The sequence below is a fragment of the Rhinopithecus bieti genome, unplaced genomic scaffold (genome assembly GCF_001698545.2).
Source record: "Rhinopithecus bieti isolate Rb0 unplaced genomic scaffold, ASM169854v2 scaffold_21649, whole genome shotgun sequence".
Lineage (NCBI taxonomy): Eukaryota > Metazoa > Chordata > Mammalia > Primates > Cercopithecidae > Rhinopithecus > Rhinopithecus bieti.
In genome coordinates this window covers 1,970,309-1,996,203 of record NW_016811584.1, presented here as the reverse complement: position 1 = coordinate 1,996,203, position 25,895 = coordinate 1,970,309, and the positions used below count along the sequence as shown (strand labels likewise).

General features: G+C 46.8%; 1 protein-coding gene across 3 annotated transcripts in view; it reads left to right on the top strand.

Annotated features, from left to right (window-relative positions):
* ARHGEF3 (Rho guanine nucleotide exchange factor 3) overlaps positions 1-25,895 on the top strand; it is a 348,389-nt gene that overhangs the window by 25,017 nt on the left and 297,477 nt on the right. The window contains exon 2 of one of the 3 annotated variants that reach the window (XM_017894189.1): positions 19,423-19,511. The exons of the other annotated variants lie outside the window; for them this stretch is intronic. Within the exon in view, the coding sequence (XP_017749678.1) occupies positions 19,450-19,511 (62 nt within the window). The 5' untranslated portion in view covers positions 19,423-19,449. The remainder of the gene's footprint in view (positions 1-19,422; positions 19,512-25,895) is intronic. 3 annotated transcript variants of the gene reach the window in all.

The following is a 25,895-nucleotide window of genomic DNA, read 5'->3' as shown; positions in this document are numbered from 1 at the left end:
AAAAAAAAAAATTTGAGATGGAGTCTCACTCTGGCACCCAGGCTGGAGTGCAGTGGTGTGATCTTGCCTCACTTCAACCTCCACCCTGCTGGGCTCAAGCAATCCTCCCACCTCAGCCTCCCGAGTCGCTGGGACCACAGGCATGCACCACCATGCGTGACTTTTTTTTTTTTTGGATTTTTTGTAGAGATAGGGTTTCGCCATGCTGCCCAGGCTGGTCTTGAACTCCTGGGCTCAAGCGATCTGCCCACCTTGGCCTCCCAGAATGCTGGGATTACAGGTGTGAGCCACTGTACACACCTGACAGCCCAAGTTTAAAAGGATAAAAGACTTGAGCAAGCATATCATCAAAATTAATATGCAGATTACCACAAAAACATTTGGAAAGATGCTTAACCTCAGGAGTCACCAGAGAAATGAAAATTTAAGTACAAGAAGATACTACTATATATCCACCAGAATGACTAAAATTAAAAAGACTCAAAAGTGTTAATGAAGATATGGTGCAACTGGAACTCACACACACTGCTAGTGGGAGTATGAATTGGCACGACCATTTTGGAAAATCGTTTTGATAACATCTACCCAAACTTAAAAGATGCCTACCTATGCTGCAGCAATTCCACTCTTAGATATATACCCAAGAGAAGTGAATGCATCTGAGCACCAAAAGACTTGTACACAAATGTTCATAGCTGCTTTATCCATAATTACCAAAAAGTGGAAACAATCCAAATGCCCATCAGTAGCCACATGGATGAGTAGATTTGGTATATCCATACAATGGGATACACTCAGCAGTGAGAAAGAAGGAACCACTGCTGCATGCCACAACGTGGATAAAACTCCTAACACCGTGATGAGTGGAAGAAGCCAGGGACAGTCCATACTGTGTGATTCCATTTATGTACATTTCAGACGCAGGCAAATGAACCCATGCCACTAGAAGTCAAGATAGTAGTTACCTTTGGGTAGGCAATTACCTGGGAAGGAACATAAGGAAGCCTTCTTTCTAGGAGACAGGAACTGTTTTATATGTTTTGATTTGGTTGCTGATCACATTGGGGTATAAATATCTAAAAATGTTATTGAGTTGTACACTTAAGATTGATGCGCTTTATGGATGTTGCAAACTACTTTGTTAGTGTGTATATTGGGGAAAAAAAGAACACATGGAAACTTTCTAGAGCCTTTGGAAGAAGGGTGGGGACATGAAAGAAAGCCAGAGGCAGGGCAGGCTGGAGGGGAAGGCGAGGTGGAGGGCTGGGAAGAGGTGGGTGTTTTTCCTGCCATGGAGCTCCTCCCTGCCCCAGGTGTGGGCCGCGGTGATTGCTCCTGTGTGTTCCTCCCTGCCCTCTCCTACCCACGTGTCCTTTGGCAGTGAGCACTCGCTAACCATCACCCGTCCCTGGCACGATCCTTATCCTGAAGAGAGCAGGCGCTTGAGAGGAAGGGTGGCCTTTCTTAATTCTGGTGCTGTTTAAGGAAGGGGTGCATTTACCTGGTGCTTCCAGAATTTGCACTCCTTGGATTTTCTCATATGGGAACCTGCCTGGCAGGCAGCTTTGCATGAAGCCAGGGATTAAATGGTGGTGGTGGATAGGGTGGAGGGGACCCAGTGAGGAGGGCAAATCTACTTCTGTTTGCCCGGGCACATCACCTGCACCCACACCCTGGGCTGCTCCTCAATGACTTAAAGCCCATTTCTCTCGATGGCCTGGGGCGGCCCTGTGAGTCTGCTGGGGCAGATCTCCAAGCTGGATGGGCCATGGTGCCCTGGGGGGTGGTTTGTGCTCTAGATGGTTTCTGGCTTTCTGCTTGGGTACTCCTGCTGGGTGTCCTGACAGGAGAATGACGCACTTCAATTCCAGGCCTGTGTTCTGGCTGCCTTGGGACAGCCCAAGGGCCGTGGCTTTGGATCTAAATGCAAGCATATTGTGAATTTTATTTATTTATGTCTTTGTGTCCTGCTGTGTTCCCTAACAGCTTTAAGCCACTTTATCTAGAGAAGAAGAGGAAAGTGTAGGAGTTAAGAGTGTAGGCTCTGGCTGAGTGGGGTGGCTCACGCCTGTAATCCCAGCACTTTGGGAGGCTGAAGTGGGCTGATCACTTGAGGTCAGGAGTTCAAGACCACCCTGGCCAACTTGGTGAAACGCCGTCTCTACTAAAAGTACAAAAATTAGCCGGGCATGGTGGTGGCTGCCTGTAATCCCAGCTACTCAGGAGGCTGAGGCAGGAGAATTGCTTGAACCTGGGAAGTAAAGGTTGCAGTGAGTCAAGATCGCACCACTGCACTCCAGTCTGGGTGACAGAATGAGACTCTGTCTTAAAAAGAAGAGAATGTAGACTCTGGAGCCAGAATGTGTGAGTTTTCAGGCGTGACATTGGACCAGCTAATATACAGGCACCGCAGGATGTGAGGGTGAGAGGCACAAGAACAACGAGCAGCATACTGGCTGGCAGCCTTGGGCAAGGTGTGCCTGTTTCTTTATTGGATGATCAAGAATAAATTAGGGATCAATCTGGACAACACGAGAATAGTAACTTTGGGTTGTTGTGTGGCTTTAGTGTGGTAATTACCGTAAAGCACTTAGAAGAGTGCCTGGCATACGGTGGATACTCAGTAGATGTTGGTGGTAGTGGTGATGGTGAAGGGTATTTTTTTTTTTTTTTTTTTTTTTTTTTGAGGCAGACTCTTACTCTGTCACCCAGGCTGGAGTGTAGTCCCGCGATTTTGGCTTACTGCAAGCTCACCTCCCCGGTTCAAGCAATTCTCCTGTCTCAGCTTCCCAAGTAGCTGGGATTACAGGCTCCTGCCACCACACCTGGCTAATTTTTGTATTTTTAGTAGAGATGGGGTTTCACCATGTTGGCCAGGCTGGTCTTGAACTCCTGACCTCAGGTGATCCACCTGCCTCAGCCTCCCAAAGTGCTGAGATTACAGGCATGAGCCACCATGCCTGGTCTGGTGAAGGATGTTTAGATGTACTAGAAAAATGAAGTGTATCAGTGCCTGTGGTGGGCCAGTGAGCCAGTTTGTGCAAAGCACCAAGAGCAGTACCTGCACATGTGAGGGCTCAGTAAATGTTCACTGGTGTTATTGTTATTATTTTTATTATTCCATCGTCCAACCCTTATCTGTAATTACAAAATCAAGAAAACCACTCTTTTTTTTTTTTTTTTTTTTTTTTTTTTTTCCCCCCCCCCCCCCCTTTTTTTTATTTAAAAAAAAAAAAAACCCCCTTTTTTTTTTTTTTTTTTTTTTTGAGATGGAGTTTCACTCTTGTTGCCCAGGCTGGAGTGCAGTGGTGCGATCTTGGCTAACTGCAAACTCCACCTCGCGGATTCAAGCCATTCTCCTGCCTCAGCCTCACAAGTAGCTTACAGGGGTGCGCCACCACATCCAGCTAATTTTGTGTTTTTAGTAGAGACGGGGTTTCTCCATGTTGGTCAGGCTGGTCTCAAATTCCCGACCTCAGGTGATCTGCCTGCCTCGGAAAACCACACTTTTTTAAATAAAAAATGTTTGATGCAAACTCATTTAATGACCAAACCTGGCTTGAGTTAATGGGAGATTACTTATAGTATGTAACAGAAGTAGTTACACATTCAGCTGTAGAAATATTTATGTACTGGATTTTGGGGTGCTGTGCCTGGCCCTGCTGGGGTTTGACATAGCATCCTGTACATACTCCATACTACCTTTCTCAAATGCAGACAGATTATGAATTCCGAAATATGTCCAGCACCAAGGGTTGGAAAAGGGACTGTGGACTTGTTTGCCATAATTCATTCTCTGGATGGCCATTGAGGCCGCTTCTTGCTTTTGCTACTAGGGAAGGATGCTGCAGTGAGTATCCTTGGTAGACTTGGAATTGCTGGGTTCACAGACATGCAGATTTAAAATTTTGGTGGTGATCGATAGATCGCTTTTCAAACAGATGAGCACAGCTCCATGAATACTGTATGGATGTGAAGTTGATCGTGTTACTCCCCAGCGTTCGAGAGTCTCCACAGCTGACTACAGTTGTCCATAATTGTCCACAGCTATTCATGGCCTAGGGGCTTATATCCTTGCTCCCTTCTGTGGTGGTCACAGCCTTTCCTTCCCAGTCTGGCCCCAGCGTGTCTGCCCAGCCTCTAGCCATGGTGGCTTTTCCCCCACCATTATACTTGGACCTCAGACCACCTGTAGTGTCCCTCAGTCAGTCAACAACCGACCCCCCAATTCCTCCCCCCAGTACTCTCTCTTTCTCTCTTTATCTCTCTCCCCACTACCCCCGTACTGTGTGCCCTGGGACTCAGCCATAGGCAGCATAGAGCTGTCCCTGCTCTGTGGCCTTGGCCTTCCAGGGTGGAAGCAGGAAACCCAACTTAGTTTTGATAGTCCTGAGAATAGAGAGTGAGAGGGAACAGCATTTAGGGGAGGGAACAATGTGTGGGAAGGCCTTGAGGCAAACTTGGGAGGAAGATTTATATTTTTAGGGTTGTGGGAAACCCTTGCAGAGGTTTAAGCCAGGGAATGACTTGGCCAATTGGGCTTGTATTTTCAATACTGCAGGTGGTAATGGTGAAGGTGTTAACAGCAGGGGCTGACAGAAGGGAGTGGAGGGAGAAGGGTCAGGCCTTAGTTGCTGACTGAACCTAAAGGGTAAGATGAGAGAAGGGTGGAGGACACCTTGCAGGTCTCTAGATTCAAAATCTGGGTGATAAGGGTGTCCTGAGCCTGGGCCTCAGAGGAGAGGGGCTGAGAGTGGAAAGAGCAAGTCCTCTGGCTGCCAGGGTTCACATCCCAGCCCCTGCAGTTGTTGCTGTCAATCCCTGACCCTCACTGTCCTCATCTGTAAGATGGGGATTAATACAGCGCCCTTGCAGGGTCCTGTGAATGTGGACGATGCTGACAGCAGTCAGGGGGCTGCACATAGTGGGTGCTGGGCAGGGACACATCTTCCCCTTCTTGTGCCAAGAAGCCACCCTCCGTTCCCCCAGAACTAGGTTCTCTGTTAGAACTGCCTTCCCAGCCACCATAGTTTCTGATTTCTCCTCTTTTCAGGCTTTACTAGATTCTGAGCCCCTTGGAACTCCAATCCTAGGTAGTAGAGCCTAGACATCTGCATTTCTGAGCAATTCCCCAGGTGAACTCAGCTGCTTAGAACATTCTGCATCCATCTAGGGCCGGAGCTGTGTCTTCTTAGAGCCAGACACATACGCAACCCTGGAATGAATGAACCACTAACAACCATATGCCCTCGCATCTCCCACAGATAAACCCAGCAGGCTGGACTGCTACAGTTTCAAGAGCAGCCCAGTCACCTGAGAGGGATTTTTATTTTATTATATTTTATTCTTATTTATTTATTTATTGGAGTGAGGGTCTCACTCTGTCGCCCGGGCTGGCGTGCAGTGGCACAATCATGGCCTACTGCAACCTCGGACTCCTGGGTTCAAGCAGTCCTCCCACCTCAGCCTCCTGAGTAGCTGAGACTACAGGGATGCATCACCATAGTGATGCATAGTTAGTTTTTGTGAAGATGGGGTCGCTCTATGTTGCCCAGGCTGGTCTTGAACTTCTGGCCTGAAGTGATCCTCCTGCCTCACCTTCCCAAAGTGCTGGGATTACAGGCATGAGCCACCGTGCCCAGCTCCTGGGAGGGATCTTTAAAGTTCAGATTCCCAGACCCAGTCTTGGCAAGTCTGTTTCAGAAGGTCTGAGCTGAGCAGAGCGTGATTCTCTGCTTGGATGATTCTACCCAGCCATGTCAGGACACCTGTAGGCTCTTAACGCTGGGTGTCCTCCTGCCTCTGACATCCTCGTCCTCAGCCACAGGCCCTGGCATGTCCTGCCATGCTGGGTGAAGTTGGTTTTCTTGGTGCCAGGTCACCAGGTGGGGTTTCTGGGTAGTGGCAATGGCTGCTCCCCTCCTGCAATTAGCAGGAGTTAAAATGTCTGAGTTCTGAACTTGTGTGTCTCTGCTGCCACCAGTAATTACACAAGGTAAAGTATGTTTATCATAGTTGAAATTCTAACAGTTTGGGGGCCTGTGTCCCCAATTCGTTTAGTTTGTGGTCTCATTCTCCCAGCCAGCCTTAAGGAGAGGGGGCCGTGGGGCACAGCTGCTCCTACCCCGAGAGCACGCAGAGCTCAAGTGCCAGACTATGCCTCCGGAAGCATCTGCCCATTTCCATTGTCTGCCTCTCCTTGGACACAGAGGAATGATTATAACCAAATGAAGGGGTCCTCCTTCACCAGATCTCCCTGCATATTTCCGGCTGGCTTTTGTAGAAGGTGTGGTCTTGCTCTTGATGTGCAAATCTATTGGGTGATAGAGGTCTCATCGTGCTGGAAGATGTGCCTCCCCAGTTAATTCTCCTCCACCCAAGCAGTCAGTGAAGGTTCAGCAGCTGGCAGAATGGAAATTGATGGTGGACGTGTGACTTGACTGGCTGAGCTCCATAATGCTCATTCCTCATTGTCATTTCTCATGTGTACTGTGGGCATGTGTCTCTTGGACAAGAGGATTGGAGTCTGGAATCCTGGAGGGATCTTGCAAAGCAGATCCAGATCTTGGTGTCTGGAGTTAGGGCGGGGTGGTGGTGGTGCTGGATGGAGTGGGAGGGAAGACCTGGATCCTCTGAAGGCCTGCACATGTCTGGGCCAGCAGGATGGGGCTAAAATGCACGAAGGCTCATCCAAGGGTTACTGTCAGTCAGGTCACTTTCTTTGTGACTGTGGCTGAGCTTTACTGCCTGTGGAGATCCACATGCCTGTACAGTCTTGCCTTCTGGGTGGGTCTGTAATTGTTCCTCATGGGTATTTTAGTAATCTCTGGATGTATCTTTCCCCTACTTCTTCTCACCCTTCTGTTTGCTCAGTATCCCAACTCCAGAAGGCTTCAGAATTCTATCTCCTGCTCCTTTAACACAGCTGCCCTGGGTTCACTTCATTCCAACAGAGGTCTCCTCTCTTACATCCAGCTCCCAAAATCGACAGCATTGAATACAACACTGACTCTGAAACTTGCTCATTGGGGGATCTCCAACAGGCTTTTAAACTTCTCCAAGAGACCCTCTGCTTTCCCATCTTTTTTGGTTTGTTTTTATAAAGGGGGAAAGGACACTGACCTTTGCATGGCACTGTGCTGGGCTCTTTGCTTACACTGCTTCATTGGGTCTCCATAATAGTCCCATGAGGTAGACACCATTATGACCCCTGCTTTCTAGTTGGGGAAACTGAGGCATAGGGAAGTCCTTTCCAAGATCTTATCGCTGCTAAGTAGCAAGGGTCGAATGAATTTAAGTCCCAATAGTTTCACTATGTTGTTGTTGTTATTGTTTTTGAGACGAAGGTTTTTTTTTTTGAGACTGAGTCTTACTCTGTCACCCAGGCTGAAGTGCAGTGGCAAAATCTCGGCTCACTGCAACCTTCGCCTCCCAGTTCAAATGATTCCCCTGCCTTAGCCTCCTGAGTAGCTGGGATTCCAGGCTCATGCCACCATGCCCAGCTAATTTTTGTAGTTTTAGTGGAGATGGGGTTTCACCATGTTGGCCAGACTGGTGTCGAACTCCTGACCTCAGGTGATCTGCCCACCTTGGCCTCCCAAAGTGCTGGGATAACAGGCGTGAGCCACGCCCGGCCCCAATAGTCTAATTTTGGAACCCCAGGCCTCCATTGGCTTTCTCTGTTGTAAATGTTTTTGCAATATAGATGTTTTAATAGCTTACGTAAAATCTTATCATTGTGTAATTATGGTATTATGGAATCACATTTCTCTTGCATTTAGTTTATGCAAACAAAACTAGAATTTCTTAGGAAAAGAAGAGAAAACAGCAGTTTAATCTCACTGTTCCACTTAATGAGTGTACATTCTGAAGGATACAGGAGATCAGGGGTGGTGAATCTGCTGGTCTCCCCATACAGGCCCCACAGTCTGAGCGCTTCAACCAGGGCAGCTCTGTGTGTGAGTCTGGGGGTTAGAGGTCTGTGTTTTCCTTTGGTTCTGACCACCGACTTTACCTGTAGTGCAGCTGAACACACAGTCAGCTGCTGTAGCACTGTGGGAGAACCAAGTTGGGTTCCTCCAGAGAGGGTGAGCAGCTCACTAAGATGCGTCTTCCTGAGGGGTTTTCCAGGGGAACTTTGAATTCTGCAGGATTTTCCTACTAAATTTAGAATTTGCCCTCCAGTGTCAGAAGGCTGAGTTTGGTCCTCCCTTTTGCAGGGTCTTTCTCAGCTGACATTTGGGTCAGAGCACAGAGATGGAGCTAAGATTGAGCCAGAGAGTTTTGTTTTGTAGGGGAGTTGGGCTGCATATTTACTCAGGTGCCAGAACCTATGAGATATTGGAAGTTTGGGAGGTCTGGACCCAGGAGTCAGACAGACCCAGCTGTTCAACCCCTATTGTCCAGTTCCAGCTGCCGGACCTTGGCCAGGAGCTGTAGTTTATTTTGTTCTCGAAAATGTGGATAACAATGTGCACATCTCAGGGATCTTGTGTGAATTTGCAGTTAGAGAACAGGTCCTTGATATATTTTGGTCATCTGTGCGCCTTAACTAGAGCCTCATAGATTTCAGTGAATTGTAAATTGTCTCTAAGTGGCTAGCCAGGTATAATTTCATAAAGCATTATTTAGAATTGGGCTTGTAAGAGAGCTCACCTTATTTTTTCTGCACTTTGAAGCACTCTGGGCATGAGGTATGCTGTACTTAAGCATTTGTCCTTGCAAGTAATGAATGATAACGAGACAAACCAGACTTTGAGCTGAGTTAGTGAGTGTGATGTGTGTTGATTCTATGAAGCTCATTTAAACAAATGCCCTGGTTGGTGAAGGATCAGGTCAGAAAATCTTTCCCTGCCCAAGAGATCCAGTTTTAACCTCAATTAGAAAAACTGGCACAAGACCATTTCTAGGACCATTTTGTGTGTCTGCCACTTCCCTTTGGGACCTCTGTTTGGGGGAGAATGTTCTTGGTTTTTGTGCTTCTGCCCTGGTTCTTCCAGTCACTAGCTCTATGAGCAAATCTGTGCTTTCTGTGCCTAGGTTTCCTCTGCTGTGAGGAGATAAGAGTTCCTGACAACATTGCGGAGTGGGTTGAGCATTTGAAGCCCTCAGCAGGGTGTCTGGCATATGAAAAGGCCTCCATTGCCATTGTTTGTGGTGAGGAGGAGGAGGACAATGATGACAGTGTGACATAGATGACCCGTTGCTAGGTCCATGTCTGTCATACAGCAGACAGCACAGAATGGGAAACCCCAGTCCTGCTTTGACCACTGTGTCTTTTTCCCTTCTACCTTTGGGTCCTCCCTGAATCCATAAGCATGCTCTCTGTCCATCAACAAAAACATACTGAGTGTCCATGAAAGGCATTACTGAAGAGACCCAGAGAGAGACAGGCTGACGGTAGTAGTGTTTTTTTGTTTTGTTTTGTTTTCTGAGCCAGAGTTTTGCTCTTATCGCCCAGGCTGGAGTGCAATGGCGTGATCTCGGCTCACCACAACCTCTGCCTCCTAGGTTCAAGCGATTCTCCTGCCTCAGCCTCCCAAGTAGCTGGGATTATAGGCGGCTGCCACCACACCCAGCTAATTTTTGTATTTTAGTAGAGATGGGGTTTCACCATGTTGGCCAGGCTGGTCTCGAACTCCTGACTTTAGGTGATCCACCTGCCTCAGCTTCCCAAAGTGCTGGGATTACAGGTGTGAACCACCACACCCGGCCAATAGTTTTATATAAAGCAAGGTTTTAAAAGTTTTTTGTTCTGTTGGAACCATTTGACAGTATGAGAACTCCTCCAAGAACCATAGCATGTAAATCATATAAAAGATGAGATGCCCTGGTTGAAATTGGAACACCTTTTGGCCTAAGGACAGGCATCCTGGAACCAGGCAGGGGTGGACTGCTCGTGGTATCTCCACCAAGCCTCCTATCCTGGGATCTGGGATCTGATTTTCCATTGGGAAGACTGGAGACTTGTGATATGACCTTGAGGACTAACTAACCTTCTCCCCAAATCTCCCCAGATGAACATGTGATGGAGTACCAGCCTGAACATAAGCAGTGAAAACTGGAACTGGTATTCCATCTATCCATATAATTAAGCTACAGGGGCAGCCAAGCACCAAACCTGTAGGCTGCCTGGTGGGAGTGGAGTTCAAAATACTTGTTGGAGCAAGTACGATACCGTCATTAGCCTGTTGCATCAATTTCATCATTGGGGTATCTTGACACTGTGTTTAGAAATACAAGTCCTTGTGTACCCAGCATGCATCTTCCTTTGAGGGATAGTGACTTATGGACTTGGTTGGGTACTGTGCAGCTTTGCCTCTTGATGCCTTCTTTTTCTATGATTCTCAAATGGCCAACACCCCCATGTAGACCACTTTATTGCTTCAGCTGGTGGTGATGCCTCCATGGTGTGGGTGTCCTGATTCCACAGCAGGTTTGTATCATCTTTCATTAGAGTGGAAGAGTACCCAGTTCACTGAATGTATTCATTCGTTCAACAAGTATACATTTGTCTGTGTGCTCAGAGTGCCACACAGCCTGGTGCAGTTGGGGAGACACATGTGCACACATTGGTGGGATTGGGTGAAGGAGGAGTGTGGCAGGAGCTAAGGAGGCACGAGAGCGCATCTTCAGAGCACTCTGGGAAAATCCAAGGGGGTGATGTGAGTGGTGGAGCTGGCAAAATGTCTCTCAGAGGATGGTCATGGGACCTCGCTTCCAAATTCTTGCCCCAACAATCTCCCATAACCTCCACAGTGTTTGGCGTCCAGGGATGATAGAGTAGAAATGCAAATAGAAATAGGTAACACTAACCATTGAGTACATCTTCTAGGCTAAACACTGGACATGGATGATCTCATTTCATGCAAGGGTGCACAACCTGCTGTGATGACACACTGCACTACCCCAGCCCTCCTTATACTTTCTGTCACCCTCCTCCTCACTCTTGTAATCTCTTTTCCCTCGTTGTTAATTACTTACACTGTGTTCTTTATCCAGAGCAGCCCTGGTTTGTTGACCTGGTAGTCTCTTATTCACCCTTCAAAACTCAGCCCAGTCATCACCTCCTCTGAGAAGCCTTCCATGATATGCTCAGGCTGACTTGGTGCTCTTCCTCTTACAACTGTATATCCCATCATTACAGCTTTATTACATTGTACCATAATAGTGAGAGTTTTTTTTTTTTTAAACTTTGAAACAATTTTACTAATCCTAACAATATAAACATTTTTGTTGGTGTTGGTGTTGTAAAATGCTAATGGTAGCCAGGGACTGTGGCTCACGCCTGTAATCCCAGCACTTTGGGAGGCCAAGGTGGGAGGATCACGAGGTCAGGAGTTCAAGACCAGCCTTATCAATGTGGTGAAATCCCATCTCTACTAAAAATACAAAAATTAGCCAGGCGTGGTGGCACATGCCTGTAATCCCAGCTACTCAGGAGGCTGAGGCAGGAGAATCGCTTGAACCCAGGAGGCGAAGGTTGTAATGAGCTGAGATTGTGCCACTGCACTCCAGCCTGGGTGACAGAGTGAGACATGGTCTCCAAAAAAAAAAAGTGCTAGTGGTACAGATATAACTGAAGCCTGTCTTAACCTCCAGCCAGTCCCATATCCCACTTCAGAGACAGCCACTTAAAAATAACTCTGAGGTTGTGTTTTCTAAACTTTAAAAAATACATTTATGGGCCAGGCGTGGTGGCTTATGCATGTAATCCCAGCACTTTGGGAGGCCGAGGCGGGCGGATCACGAGGTCAGGAGATTGAAATCATCCTGCCTAACACGGTGAAACCCCGTCTCTACTAAAAATACAAAAAAAACTAGCTGGGCATGGTGGCGGTTGCCTGTAGTCCCAGCTACTCGGGAGGCTGAGGCAGGAGAATGGCATGAACCCAGGAGGCAGAGCTTGCAGTGATCTGAGATCATGCCACTGTACTCCAGCCTGGGCGACAGAGCAAGACTCCGTCTCAAAAAACAAAACAAAACTATATATATGTCTGTACATACAGTGTTATGCTGGGACATGTTTAACAGTCAGCTCTTGGGGATGGGTTGGAGAGTGGGGAGGCATGATTTACAGCATTTTCTGGTTTCAATGGGGTAAAACTCCCACCATGGCCAACAAACCCCAACATGACTGAATAGAGTTGGAAAGAGATGTGCACCATTGGCTTTCTCAAGCTGGTATGTGCCGGCTCTCATCCACCACTGCTTCATATAGCTGGAGTCTTGAAGTATGTGGGGTTTTTCTTTTGCTAGAAACAACATTATACTTTGGGTTCTGTTCTTGCTTTTCTTCCCCTCTAATGTTGAGTTGGAGCTGCATTTCCCATGCTAGTGCATCTGGATCTGCTTTGTTATTTTAGCTGTTGCATATTCTACACCAAGCAGTCATTATTTCTCCAGTGCCTTATCGATGGACAGTTTGGTTGTTTTTCACAGGGTATATTTCCTCATAGTAGTCCCCGTCCTCCTGGGGCATAGGAACTTTTCATTTGTATCCATGTAGATGCTTCAAGACCATGCGCGGGAGGACTCAAGGTGGTAGTGGATGCTTGGAAAAATGCCAAGCTGACCCAGATGCGCTGCTGTGTCCACACTAACCAGAGCACCGTTTGGTAACTGACCTAATGTCTCGGCTGCTCGTGCCGTTATCTCTGGTTCAGTTTAGTGGTCACATCAGCCCTTGGAGGTAGTGGCCTTGTTTTTAGCCAAGGGCTCTGGGCCATGTTTCTTGGTCACTGGGGAGGTGAGGTCATCTGGGGCGGGTGGCTTGGGACCTTGTAGTCCCAGCCTGAGCCATACAACCATACTTTAGTTCTGATGTTGGCTCTGGCCCTGAGATTGGCAGACAGCAAGAAAAAATGTATCCAGCTCTCTCCCTGTTCAGATAAAGGCCTGGAGGACAACTCTGACTGTTGTTTGCTGATAAAAGTTTATAAAGCTGTGAGTGCCAAACATGAAGCATAGCAAGGAGTACGTGGAGCTTTTGTAAATTTCCCTGGAGGACATGTCCTCTTTTGAGATCTGAAAATGAAAAGATCTCATTCGGTGGAGTCTTGATTTTGTTGTTTGTGTACTTATGAAGACTTTTTTTCTTAGTATATATATTTTTTGGTAATTAAGTATGTGAAAGTGTTTGTTAAGCACCAACTGTGTGCCTAACACCCCATTAGGGTGGGGTTGTTATGGAAGCAGAATGGGGTCTGGCTTAAGAGCATGGGCTCTGGAATCAGATGGTGTGGGTTCAAGTCCCTCCCCTACCATGATACACGTTGGGATCTTGAACAAGTTAATTCACCATTCTGTGCCTCAGTTTCCTACTATTCAATAGAGGGATTGTGATAGCGCCCGCTTCACAGGGTGGGAGAAAAGGAAGCGAGATAATGCATGAGGAGCACTGAGTCTGGTGCATATGAGGTGCTCAGTAAAGGCTGTTGTTATTAGTAGGGGTTATTATTAATTAGCACTAGAAGTTCACATGCAATCAGAACTAGGAACAGAATGGTATGTGCAAGACCTTGAGACATTCTGCTCTTGACACATTTGCATTTGTTCGGGGAGACAAGAGTAGGTGTTTGGTCCTATTAGCAATCAGTATGTGACAGACATAATGAAGTCCAAATGATGTGGTTTTTATTTCAAGTTCTGTAGAAGTTGGTGGGGAGTGGGGAGCACCTGGGAGGAGATGGGGCTCATAGATGGGGTCACTGTATGTGAGAGGCGGGTAAAGGAGTGAAGGAGAGACAGAGGAGGGCACTGTGCAGCAGGTGTCAGTTGATGATCAGTTCCAGGTCAGTCTGGTGGGCAGCAGTTGGCAGGGTGGTGGGCGTTGAGGAGGTCAGCTGGGGTCTGCTCCATTCAGAGGTGAAAGGACACAAGCCTGTGGAGTGGAAATGAAATGAAGCAGGCAGAGCCATTTATTAAAGCGTCTTATTGAAGCACAGCATACCCACAGAGAAGGGCACAGGTCATAACCATATTGCTTGATGGATTTTCACAAATGGATCATACCTGGATTAAGAAACAGAACTTTGCCAGCGCCCTAGAAGCCCCATCATCCCTCTTCCAGCCATTATTCCCCTACTAGAACCGCTATCCTAGTTCCCAACAGCCTGGGATAGTTTTACCTGTTTTGGTCCTTTTGTTTGTTTGTTTTTTGAGACGGAGTCTCACTGTGTGGCCCAGGCTGGAGTGCAGTGGCATGATCCTGGCTCACTGCAAGCTCCGCCTCCCGGGTTGATGCCATTCTCCTGCCTCAGCCTCCCGAGTAGCTGGGACTACAGGCGCCCGCCACCACGCCCGGCTAATTTTTTGTATTTTTAGTAAAGACGGGGTTTCACCGTGTTAGCCAGGATAGTCTCGATCTCCTGATCTTGTGATCCGCCCGCCTCGGCCTCCCAAAGTGCTGGGATTACAGGTGTGAGCCACCGCGCCTGGCCGTGTTTTTGTTTTTTTTGAGACAGAGTCTCGCTGTGTTGCCCAGGCTGGAGTGCAGTGGCGTGATCTTGGCTCACTGTAAGCTCCGCCTCCCGGGTTCAAGTGATTCTCCTGCCTCAGCCTCCCGAGTAGCTGGGACTACGGGCGCCCGCCATCACGCCCGGCTAATTGTTTGTATTTTTAGTAGAGTTGGGGTTTCACCGTGTTAGCCAGGATGGTCTTGATCTCTTGACCTCGTGATTTGCCCTCCTCAGCCTCCCAAAGTGCTGGGATTACAGGCGTGGGCCACCGCCCCCGGCCCTGTTTTGGTACTTTCTGTAGACAGACTTGGACCACACACTCTTGTGTTTGGCGTCTTTAGCTCAGCATTGTTTTCTGAGTGTATTTCTTGTTGCTGCATGTAGTTGTCGGTCATCCATTCTCATCGCTGGGAATCACCGCTATTGACTTCATTCATTCTATGTTGATGAGCATTTGGGTAGCTTCCAGTTTGGGGTTTGTGCTAGGTCACATAATGGCCCTCCCAAAAGATGTTTCTGACCTAATCCCTGGTCACAGGCACCGTTCACCAGTAATACCTGGGACTGTGTTACCTTAGATGGCAAAAGGGACTATGCAGATGTGATGACTTTAAGGATCTTGACATGGGGAGATTATCCTGGAAGGACCAATGTAGTCACAAGGATTCTTATAGGAGGGAGGCAGGAGGGTCTGGTTCAGAGATTGAGATGTGGTGATTAAGGCAGAGGAAAGAGAAGACAGATTTGAAGATACCATTGCTGGCTCTGAAAACAAGAGAAGGAGCCACAAGCCGAGGAATGCAAAGTGGCCTCTAGAAGCTGGAAAAGGCATGAGAACAGAGTCTCCTCTAGAGCCTCCGGAAGGAATGCTGCCCTGCAAGGCCATGTTGACCCGTTTCTGACCTACGTTGCTATGAGAGGAGATACATTTGTGCTGTTTTAAGTCACTAAGCATGTGGTAATTGGTTACAGCAGCAATAAAAGACAAATGTAGGGAAGTTGTGCATGGGGCTACTGAGGACATTCTAGAATATGTCTCTTGGTGCATGTGTGCACCTAGGAGCAAATGCAGGTTGATTTGACATTGTCACGGTCTTCCAAGATGGTGGGACCAATTTATGTTCCCAGCAGCAGCAGTATATGAGAGTTCCGGTTGCTTCACATTCTCACCGACACTTGGTGCTTCCTGGGAAGAGATATTTTTAAACGAAGAATTAACAGGACCTGCTGTCCAATGGATGCAGTTGTGCTTTGCAGGAGGTTGATGCAGGAGGTATCAGCAAATACCAATGGGTGCTGATCCAGCCAGCTGAGGAGAGGAATCAGGGAGTGGTGGTGACAGTTTTTAACTGGGGAGAACTGGAATTCCTCTTCCATGAAGGTGACTGGGATGGGAAATACTGATGAACTTTAGATTAACATGAAACTTTGCACCTGAAGAGTTAGAACAGCGCTAATCTCATCTGTGGAACTTTGTGACTAACCAAGGGATGTGGTGGGTATTGTGTGGTAGGGAAAAAGCCCATGCTGTTCATCAGCCCTCATTTAAGTGCTGCGACTATAAGCAAGTCACACCCTCTCAGATCTCTGGTTTTGCCATCTGTAAAATGGGTATGATCCTGGCTTTTCTGCAGGGCCCTAGCAGATGAGAGGAGCCTCTGTGTGAGAGCCCTGAACTTACCACATATAAATCGGAGGCACTGAGTCAGCAGTGGCTGTGGTCGTTACCAACAATGGTATAGGTCTGAGGCGGTGGCTAACGCCTATAATCCCACCACTTTGGTAGGCTGAGGTGCAAGAATTGCTTGAGGCCAGGAGTTGGAGACCAGCCTGGGCAACATAGTGAGACCCCGTCTCTACAAAAAATAAAAAATTGAGCCAGGTGTGGTAATGTGCACCTGTAGTTCCAGCTAACATGGGAGGCTAAGGCAGGAGGATCACTTGAGCCCAGGAGTTTGAGGCTGTAGTGAACTGTAATTACATCACTGTACTCCAGTCTGGGCAACAGCAAGACTCTGCCTTCAAAACAATGGTATGAAACCCCTGGGTTTAGAGTGTTCCTGGGGCCGAACACTCAACCTTGAGAGGGGTCTGAGAGTATCACCTTTTGGTTGATATCCAGGGCAGATGAGGTTAGGCTCATGATCAACCCCACAACCCCCAGGGCCTCATTGAGACACTATTCCCTACCCCATTCCTGAAACTGCTTTTGAAATTTTTTGTTGATTCATTCATTTGTTCATTCATTCAGCCACCACTGAGCTTTCCTGTGTATGTCATGCCACAGTCGGGAGGAACTCTCAGGCCAAATGCCTGGGGTTCCAGTCTCAGCTTTATTATTTGCTACCTGTGTGGCCTTTGCCAAGTCTTAACTTCTTTGTGCCCAGTTTTCTGATTCTCCAAGTGAGGTGGTAACAGCCCCTGCCTCCTAGGGCTGGTGTGAGAATGTGATGCAACAATCCATGTCAGTGTCAGGGTCAGGCCCTCGGGCATCCCTCAATGCTGGGGCACAGAGATCAATGTCCCCAGTCCCTGCCCCTAGCCACAGGCTGAAGGGTGATGGCTTATTGGTGCCTGTCTACAGAATATTTTTGCCAATATGGGAAAGGAAAAACCTAAACCTCTGACCTAGAACTAGCCAGTGGCCCCTCAAAGGCAGGCTGTGATCCCTCATGGCTCCTTGGGAAATGTGGCTTTGAGGAGAGTCCTGCGGCTGGCATCATTTTGGAATGTGGGTGTAAAGTCCCTTGCAGCAGTTACATGCTGCAGAGGAGCTTGGGACACTGAGCAAATGTGGTTTCCAGGCCGAAATGAGGTAGGTTGAGGTGTTCACAGCTGCAGAAGTGACCCAGGTATGGGCTGCTCAATTTCTCTTCATACCCTTTGTGGATGCAGTGGCAACTCTGGGATTCTGAACTCAAGTCCCACTACCCTTCCATCTTTCCTTCTTCCGGGATCCACATTTTCACTCTTGCCCTAGCCTGGGCCCCTCCATAATGCACATGTCTCAGCTGATGAAGTTAGCTCTGATGGAAGCCAGAGCAGTGGCTCCTGACAGGGATCCAGATGCTAAAAATATTTCATGGTGTGCTCTTTGCAAGTTAAAGACCAGCATTGGAGGCAGTGGCTGGGGACTCTCCCCCACACTGACTGTCTAACGCCTTAGGGTACAAGGGTCCCAAGTATCCTGTAGGTCCTACTCACCTAGATTGGAGAATTTATTTCAATGGTGCTTTAATCTGGCCAGGTCTGTGGTAGGGCAGATGAAGGAGGCTGTGCTGGAGATGTGGCCAAGCAGGCCTGTGATTCTAAGCAATCAAAGTAGTAGATGCAGTGGTGTTGGACCATTTAGCCAGCGCCAGCTTAGAACATGGGTGGTCCAAATTACCCTGACCCCCAATGCCTGGAAGATGATAGGCTGGAGACCAACACACTCTCCGTCAGTATGATCTACACAGCTAGTTCTATAGTTGAAACTGGTGGCTGTTTCTTTGGTTAACACTAGATGAAGTAGCAAGTTTGTGTTTGGGGCCATGTGGTACAAAGAAAATCTATCTTTTGATGCTCAAACCACACCCAGAGTGGTGAGGAATGCAGTGCCTGAGACCGAAGAAGGATCCCAGAGTTATGGCTCAGACTCATCCCAGGGCAAATGTTCAGGAAGCGGAATGGTGGGAGGAATACTCCACATCACTGGAATATTCTCCTGTGCACACTGTCTCTGTCTCTCTCCCTTGTCTCTCTCTTCGCCTCTGTTGCTCCTAAGCACACCTGCTGGAATCCTTACCTAAACTTGGGTGTCATGCAGCCGAGTGGGATTTTACCAGTCCAGGTGATCATTTTGTGACATGAAACTCCAGCTCATACTTGGAAATGCCCTCTGCGTTCTTCATTCTGTGCGCAGTGCTCTGCTCTTGAGAGTCTTCACACTGGAAGGTATTACCTGCTTATTAACATTGCCTCATTCATTAAATGTTGATTAAGTACTTACTATGCACCAGGCCCTCATGAAGTTGCATGTAGTTTCACTGAAATTGTGGCCAGAAAGAGTTTGGCCTCACCTGTCTCTACATACATAGCATGTGCGAAGCTCCAAGTAACCAAACCCACCCGCAGAAGAGCCCCAGTGAGGATATTTAATCATATTCCCAGCTGGGATGACAGTTCACAACCCATAAAACCAGGCCCATAAAACAATGACTTAAAGAACAAAGAAATTTCTCTGTAAGGTAGTAGTTCTAAGGTGACAGGGGTGGCTGTGCTAGACGCAGTCACAGGCCCAGGTGGTTTCTACCTTGTTGCTTTGTCATTCCAAGTACATTGTCATCATCTGCATGGGCAGAGCTGGGTTCCATCCAGCCCGTGGGAAGGGTGCTCATATCTAAGACCTAGACCGAGAAGTGGCACACATCACTTCTTCTCACGTTCCACTGGGAACCCAGACATCTGGCTATATCTGCCTGCAAGGATGCTTGGAAAATGTGGTACCTAGCTGGGCCTGGTGGCTCATGCCTGTAATCCCAGCACTTTGAGAGACCAAAGCGGGTAGCTCACCTGAGGTCAGGAGTTCAAGACCAGCCTAGCCAACATGGTCTAACCCTGTCTCTACTAAACATACAAAATTTAGCCAGGTGTGATGGCATGTGCCTGTAATCTCAGCTACTTGGGAGGCTGAAGCAAAGGAATCGTGTGACCTTGGGAGGCAGAAGTTGCAGTGAGCTGAGATCGTGCCACCGCACTCCAGCATGGGTGACAGAGCGAGACTCTATCTCAAAAAACAAAAAGAAAAGAAAATGTTGTACCTGACAAAACTTGAATAATTATGGAACAAGGAAAGACTGGATTTTGGTGGACACTGGGTAATCACTGATATATTCCTCTTGTATCTAATGCAGCTCTTTGTGTGTTTATATTATAAATGTACCCAGATGATAAATGTTGGTTGTTTTGCTTTTTAAAAAAGGAGACCTGAGCCTGCCATACTGAGTCTATGGACAGTTCCACAGCAATGAATCAATGCGTCTGTAGAGGAATGGAAGAAAACAAGGAAAGGTAAAAATAATTAAATAACCTAAATAATTAAAAATTTAAAAATTCCTGCATGTGACAGTTAAATGCCACAGAGGGCTTCCTTTAAGCCTGCATAAGTCAGTAGAGGCCATCAAGAATTTGGAGATACTGCTAGGCACAGTGTCTCACGCCTGTAATCCTAGCACTTTGGGAGGCTGAGGTTAGAGAGGATCACTTGAGCCCGGGAGTTTGAGACCAGCCTGGGTAACAGAGTGAGACCTCATCTCTACTAAAAATAAAAAAAAATTAGCCAGGCATGGTGATGTGCGCCTGTAATCCTAGCTACTTGGGAGGCTGAGGTGGGAGGATTGTTTCATTCCAATAGGTTGAGGATGCAGTGAGCCATGATCATACCATTATACTCAAGCCTGGGTGACAGAGTGAGACCCTGTCAAAAAAAAAAAAAAAAAAAAAACAGGGGAAAAAAGAAAACCCAAAAAAAAAAAAAAAAAAAAAAAAAAAAAAAAAAAAAAAAAAAACAGAAAAGAATTTGGAGATAGCAAAATTTCACATATTTTCTTCCACATCTCTAATTTCTTACTAAAGATGTTTCTTTCACGTCTCCGCCAGAGGAGGAATGCCATTCAGTATGAAGGGATTTTTCTAAGACTTAGAAGGAAGAGTTGGTATAATTAGAACCAATGTGATATAGAATTAAATATTTTATTCCAAACTATGGACATACATTCCAAAACACTATGCCCCATGCTCGGATGTGTTGTGCTCGCATTTGTGAGTGGCCATTCCCCCAAGAGGAGGCAAAGGCAGACCCTGAGCTCTTGGCAGCTCTGTCTTCTCTTCGACTCACCATTTCTTTCTCTTTCTTCTGCCTTTTTTTTTTTTTTTTTAGCCAGTTGTGGTAGTGTGTGCCGGTAGTCCCAGGTACTTAGGAGGCTGAGTAACCACTGCATTCCAGCCTGGACAATACAGCAAGACTCCATCTCTAAAATACACAATTACATACAAATAATTTAAAACTTTTAATGTAATGTCAATAATTAATCAAATTAAATTTATTTATTTACTTTTCTTTGAGACAGAGTTTTTTGCTCTGTTGCCCAGGCTAGAGTGCAATGGTGCAATCTCAGCTCACTGCAACTTCCACCTCCTGGGTTCAAACGATTCTCCTGCCTCAGCCTCCCAAGTGGCTGGGATTACAGGCATCTGCCACCATGCATGCCTAATTTTTATATTTTTAGTAGAGATGAGGTTTCACCATGTTGGCCAGGCTGGTTTCGAACTCTTGACCTCAGGTGATCTACCTACCTCAGCCTCCCAAAGTGCTGGGATTACAGGCATGAGCCACCACACCCAGCCTAAAATTAATTTTATTTAGAAATAAATAAACACATTTTCCTTGCTAAAATACAAATGAAATCCCCATTGACCCCCATTTTCATTCCCAGCTCCTACCTCATCCCTGCCCTTCCCAGAAGTAACCACTGGGATCTACCTTGTACGTTTTCTTCCATAACTTTGTTAGTTATCTTGATACATAGAACAAAAGTCCCTCTTTCATTTCTTCCTTTTTTTTTTCTGTTTTTAAATATGTACTGTCATACTGTACTTGTTGGCGTATTTTGTAGCCCTTTTATAAATTCAATAATATGTACTAAAATGTTTTCAAGACATATGTGAATGCACCTTTTTTTTTTTTTTTTTTTAAATGCAGCCAAGTGAATAGTATATCCATAGTATGAGGATCCAACTGTTTATTGGGCCAGTTCCCCGACAATAGTGGTTAGCTTGGTTCTGTTTGTTGCCCTTATGGTAGTGCTATGATGTGCTTTCTGGTACGTTCTTCCTGAGCACATGGGCAAGAGTCTTCTAGGGAGGTTGCCAGGGATTAGAGTTGCTGGGCCATCCTGTGTATACCTGTAAGGTCTGAAACATCACCAGTTCCTTCTCCAAAGGGCACTGCTTGTCACCTGGGCACCAGATCTCCCCTTTGCCCACTGTCCTGCCATGCCTCAGATCTTCGGCTTTTTAATTTTGCTGGTCTTTTGGGTGAATGATGGTGTCTTTCTGTGGTTGTAGTATCCTCCGCCTCCTCTGAACTCTGAGGATGTTCATATTCTCAGGACTCTGTTGCCTAGCTTCATCTCCTGATGGTGCCATAAGCCTCTGTCCCCAAAGGGACCCATCCACCTATCCAGAGTCCCAGGGCCCCAGGGCATCTGGGGAGCCTGGCCCTTCCCAGGAGTGGTTGCTGCGTTGTTTTCTCTTCTGAGAAGCATCCAAGGAGTATACTTACACTCCCCCGGGAGAGTCCAGCCCAGGATCATCTGCTTCTCCTTCTAACCCTGAGGGGCTTCAAAGAGCCCTCAGCTGGATTTCCCTACTTTTATATCCACCACTACCATCACTGATGCCATCAGCATTGGCAACATTTTGAGTAAGTTTGCTATGTCAGCCTCTGCGTGGATCACTTGGCCTGTTTATCTCCTTTAATTCTCACAATGGTCCTCTAGCGTAGGGAGTTGTGTTGTTTCTCCCCATTTTGTGGCCATTAGGTAACAGACAGAAACATATTCAGAACCAACCCAAATAGTAAAAGGAAACCAGCAAAACTTTTCCTACCATGGAGCCCTGGTTTCTACCCAGTGCTCTCACTTGGAGTATCAAACAGACCCACATTTGTTGAGTTCTGTTTAATGAGCATGGCTTTGGAGCCATCACGCCCATATTTGCAGTTGCTTTGACCACACTCAGTTGTTATTCAGAATCTGTGGTATTTCCAGGGGAGAGCAGAGTTGAAAGTGATGGCTTTGTCCCTGTCCAGCATATGAACAGGGACTCCTGCATATCACCAGTACCACTGTTCTTGGGTACAGTTAGGGATGGCAGCCTCACCCATGCCCATCCAAAATGTTTCTCTGCAAAGGGGTTTCACAGGTTGAACATATTTGTCATGGGGAGTACATATAGCTTATGGGGAGTACATAAACTGAGCTGTGCAGGGAGAGGAAGTACTTCACTTGCCCTCCCTAGACCTAATCAGTCAACCTACCCTAAAATGTTTAACTTTAGGTCTTATTCTAAGATCAAGAAATTGCAGACAGAGTGCAATTTCAAATGCCTTTCTCAGCCCCCAACTTCTTCTTATGTATTTCAGAGACATAAAAATTTAGAGCTGGAAGAAATCCTAGATTCATTGTGTTTAACTCTGCATTACAGTTTTAAGCAGACAGACCCTGAGTGATGAAATGATTGCCAAGTTCATGCTCCCAGGGCCTGGCTCTGGCTCTTTCCACAACATCACAGCTACCTCTTGTGCAATTATTAGGAGACTGATCCTCTCTTCTTCCAAAACTACAGCTGATTAGTGGGTATATCTTGCAGAAAACTAGCCCATTGAACGATTAATTGGTTGTTCATTCGGTGGGCATTGATTGAATACTATTGTATGCAGCGGTGACAAAAAAAAATGGGTAAGATATGAATTCTTAGTGACTTCAGAGTCTGGCATCTGTGGGGGAGAGGTAGTTGCACACATATGAGCAGTGGTTAAGTGGAAACCCGTGAATCTACGTTGGTCAGTGGGGATAATAATAGTATCTCCCACAGTGGGTCGTTGGGGATGTTCTGAGTTAATCATTGGAAAGCTCCTGGCATATAGTCAGTACCCAGTAAAGGCAGCAGTTTTGTTTTGTTTTGTTTGCTTATTTTTAGTCACACATAGAGGGAAGAACCTAGAAAGACTTTTCTATCAGGAGAATGATAGACTTATGTTTCAGAAATGGTAATCAGTAAACCCAATTTCTCATCTTACATGTGTTTATCTTTTTAGTGTCTCTCTCACCTATTGGACTGCAAACCTCATGGGGTCAGGTCTCACCTCTCATGTTCACCATTATTTACCAAGTGCTTGGCACACAGTAGTTGCTTACTAATATTCCTAGACCAATGAGTAAAAGGGGTGGAGTAACAAGATAGGGTGGGCTCAGGATCCTTGAGATGAGGTGCTGAGATAAAGCCGACCAGCCAGAGGGACCACAGGTCGGTCTGGGCCAACCCCACTTCTTCAAGGACTGGGGCTCCCTGGAATCCTTGCCCACAGGCCATGCTTCCCTTTGTGAGATGCAGTTTTGTTCCTGTGATTTATGGGCAGTTTGTCTTTTAACCAAGTGACTTTATTGTGAGGAGAACTATTTGCATAGCATTTATTGAGTGAGCAATAATTTCTTGCTGCTTCTGCTTCTGGATGCTAACTTACATTTTAGGGGCCCAAGAATATAGGATTTCTAGAAGATAAATACCCTGGAGAGTGCAGTTTTCTGTGGTCATCAGTGACTGCAGGCAGATAGTGCATTTCTATGCCTCAGTTTCCTTAGCTGTGTAGCAACAAAGCAGAATTTCTGAACAGTTTCCTCAGGTGCAAAGGAGAGAATTTTGAGGGGGAGAAGTCCTTGTCCTTGTAAATTCTTCCTGTGAATGGACCTATGGTGAAATGGTTGGATAGTAAGGACTTCACTTACGCTGGAGAAATGGAAATATTTAATTAAGGTCATTTATTCATTCATTCATTTGGTCAGTCAGTCAACAGACATCCCATTACTCAGTGGCCCTCAGCACTTTAGGAAAATGCTCAAATAAGGGACTAGGCATTCCCTGCAGAGTCTTCCAGGCACAGATTATACACATATGTGTCTCTTTTTCCAAAATAAAAATCTCCCCTGGCTTGCTCACCTATTCAGTATGTGTTGAGCACCTCCTTCTTGCCGGTTCTGCTAGGCTTTACTCTCCTGGAGGGAAGGGCCTTGTCTGGTGCAGTGACACCTGTGTGTGGCTCTGGTGGACTGAACTGGCTAGAAAACAGAATGATCTGTAGATGGCAACATGAAGGACTTGACCCAGAATTGTGATTTGCCCCGGTGCCGCAGGCAGTTTTCATGCTGCAGGGTTAGGCTGGTTTGTATAGTGCTCGAAGCCCTCCCCATTAGACATGGTGGTTTCGCTGCTTGCTCTTAGCTGCTCTCTTCTCCTTGATCCACTTATCAGCTCCCATCTTGTCATTAGGCCAGGGCTGTTTTGGTCACTGATTTTTAGTTGCTCTTTGTTCACTGTCCAAAAGGCTGTTTGGGACCTGCTCTGCTTCCCCCACCCTCCGGAGGTTTAGCTGCTGACCTTGAGAAGCCAGAAATCCAACAGAAGAGAGAGCAAGAACCCAAGGTTTGCAAACTCCCCTGACCTTGGGCTCTATGACCCTGGGCAAGGTACTTCATCTCTCTAAGGTGTCTTCTTGGAGATCCCGTCAGCATTCCCAGAGTCTGCTCCTTAGAATATGGTTTCCTCCTTATGTGATTAGGTATGGCAGGGAAAAAATGGGGCTGTTGTCAAATTTGTTTGGCCAGTGCTGGCTTAACCTCAGTTAAATGGGACCCTTTTTGCAGACCTCATCAGAGCCTATAAGGTGCCACTGTGCATGCAGAGGTCTCTTAAGGGAGGGCAGCTCCCTACATCTGCTACTGTAGAGATCACCCCAGGGATGTGCTGGATTGGGTCTTTGAGCCTTCACCCAGTCCTTCAGTTATGTGATCAAGACAATGAGGTAAGTAGTTTTTTTTTGTTGTTGTTTGAGACGGAGTTTTGCTTTTGTGCCACCACGCCCAGCTAATTTTGTATTTTTAGTAGAGACGGGGTTTCTCCATGTTGGTCAGGCTGGTCTCGAACTCCCGACCTCAGGTGATCTGCCTGCCTCGGCCTCCCAAAGTGGTGGGATTGCAGGCGTGAGCCACCACCCCCAGCCCAAGTAGATGTTATTTACAGATGAGGAACCGAGGCTTATGGAGGTGAAGGGCTGGGCTGCTGTCCTGTGGCCAAGGAGTGGAAGAGTTAAGCCCCAGATCTGGTCTCCTAAACCTCACGTCCTGTCTTGGGGGGTGTATGTGAATGTGTGTGTTTTTTTACCATTAGCTGTCCTTGTAATGGTCAAAGGCATGGATTGGTACACATCTTGGAAGGTTTGCTGCAAAGTCATTGAAAGAGTTACTTGGTCCTCCAGTGAACATGGCTAATCTTCTACATAGCAAATTATAATGCCTGCTGATTTGGGGCACCTCCCGAGAGGCTTTTTATGTACATTGGCTCCAAACATCATCGCAACCCAGTGAACAACACATATTGTTCTCCTCCACTTTACAGATGAGGAAAAAGAGTTCTAAAGTACCTGCTCCAATGTCACAGGTAATTCTAGGGCTTAGGCTTAAACCTGTACCTTTGGCAGGGCGCGGTGGCTCACGCCTGTAATCTGAGCACTTTGGGAAGCCGAGGCGGGCGGATCACGAGGTCAGGAGATCAAGACCATCCTGGCTAACATGGTGAAATCTCGTCTCTACTAAAAATACAAAAAAATTAGCCGGGCGT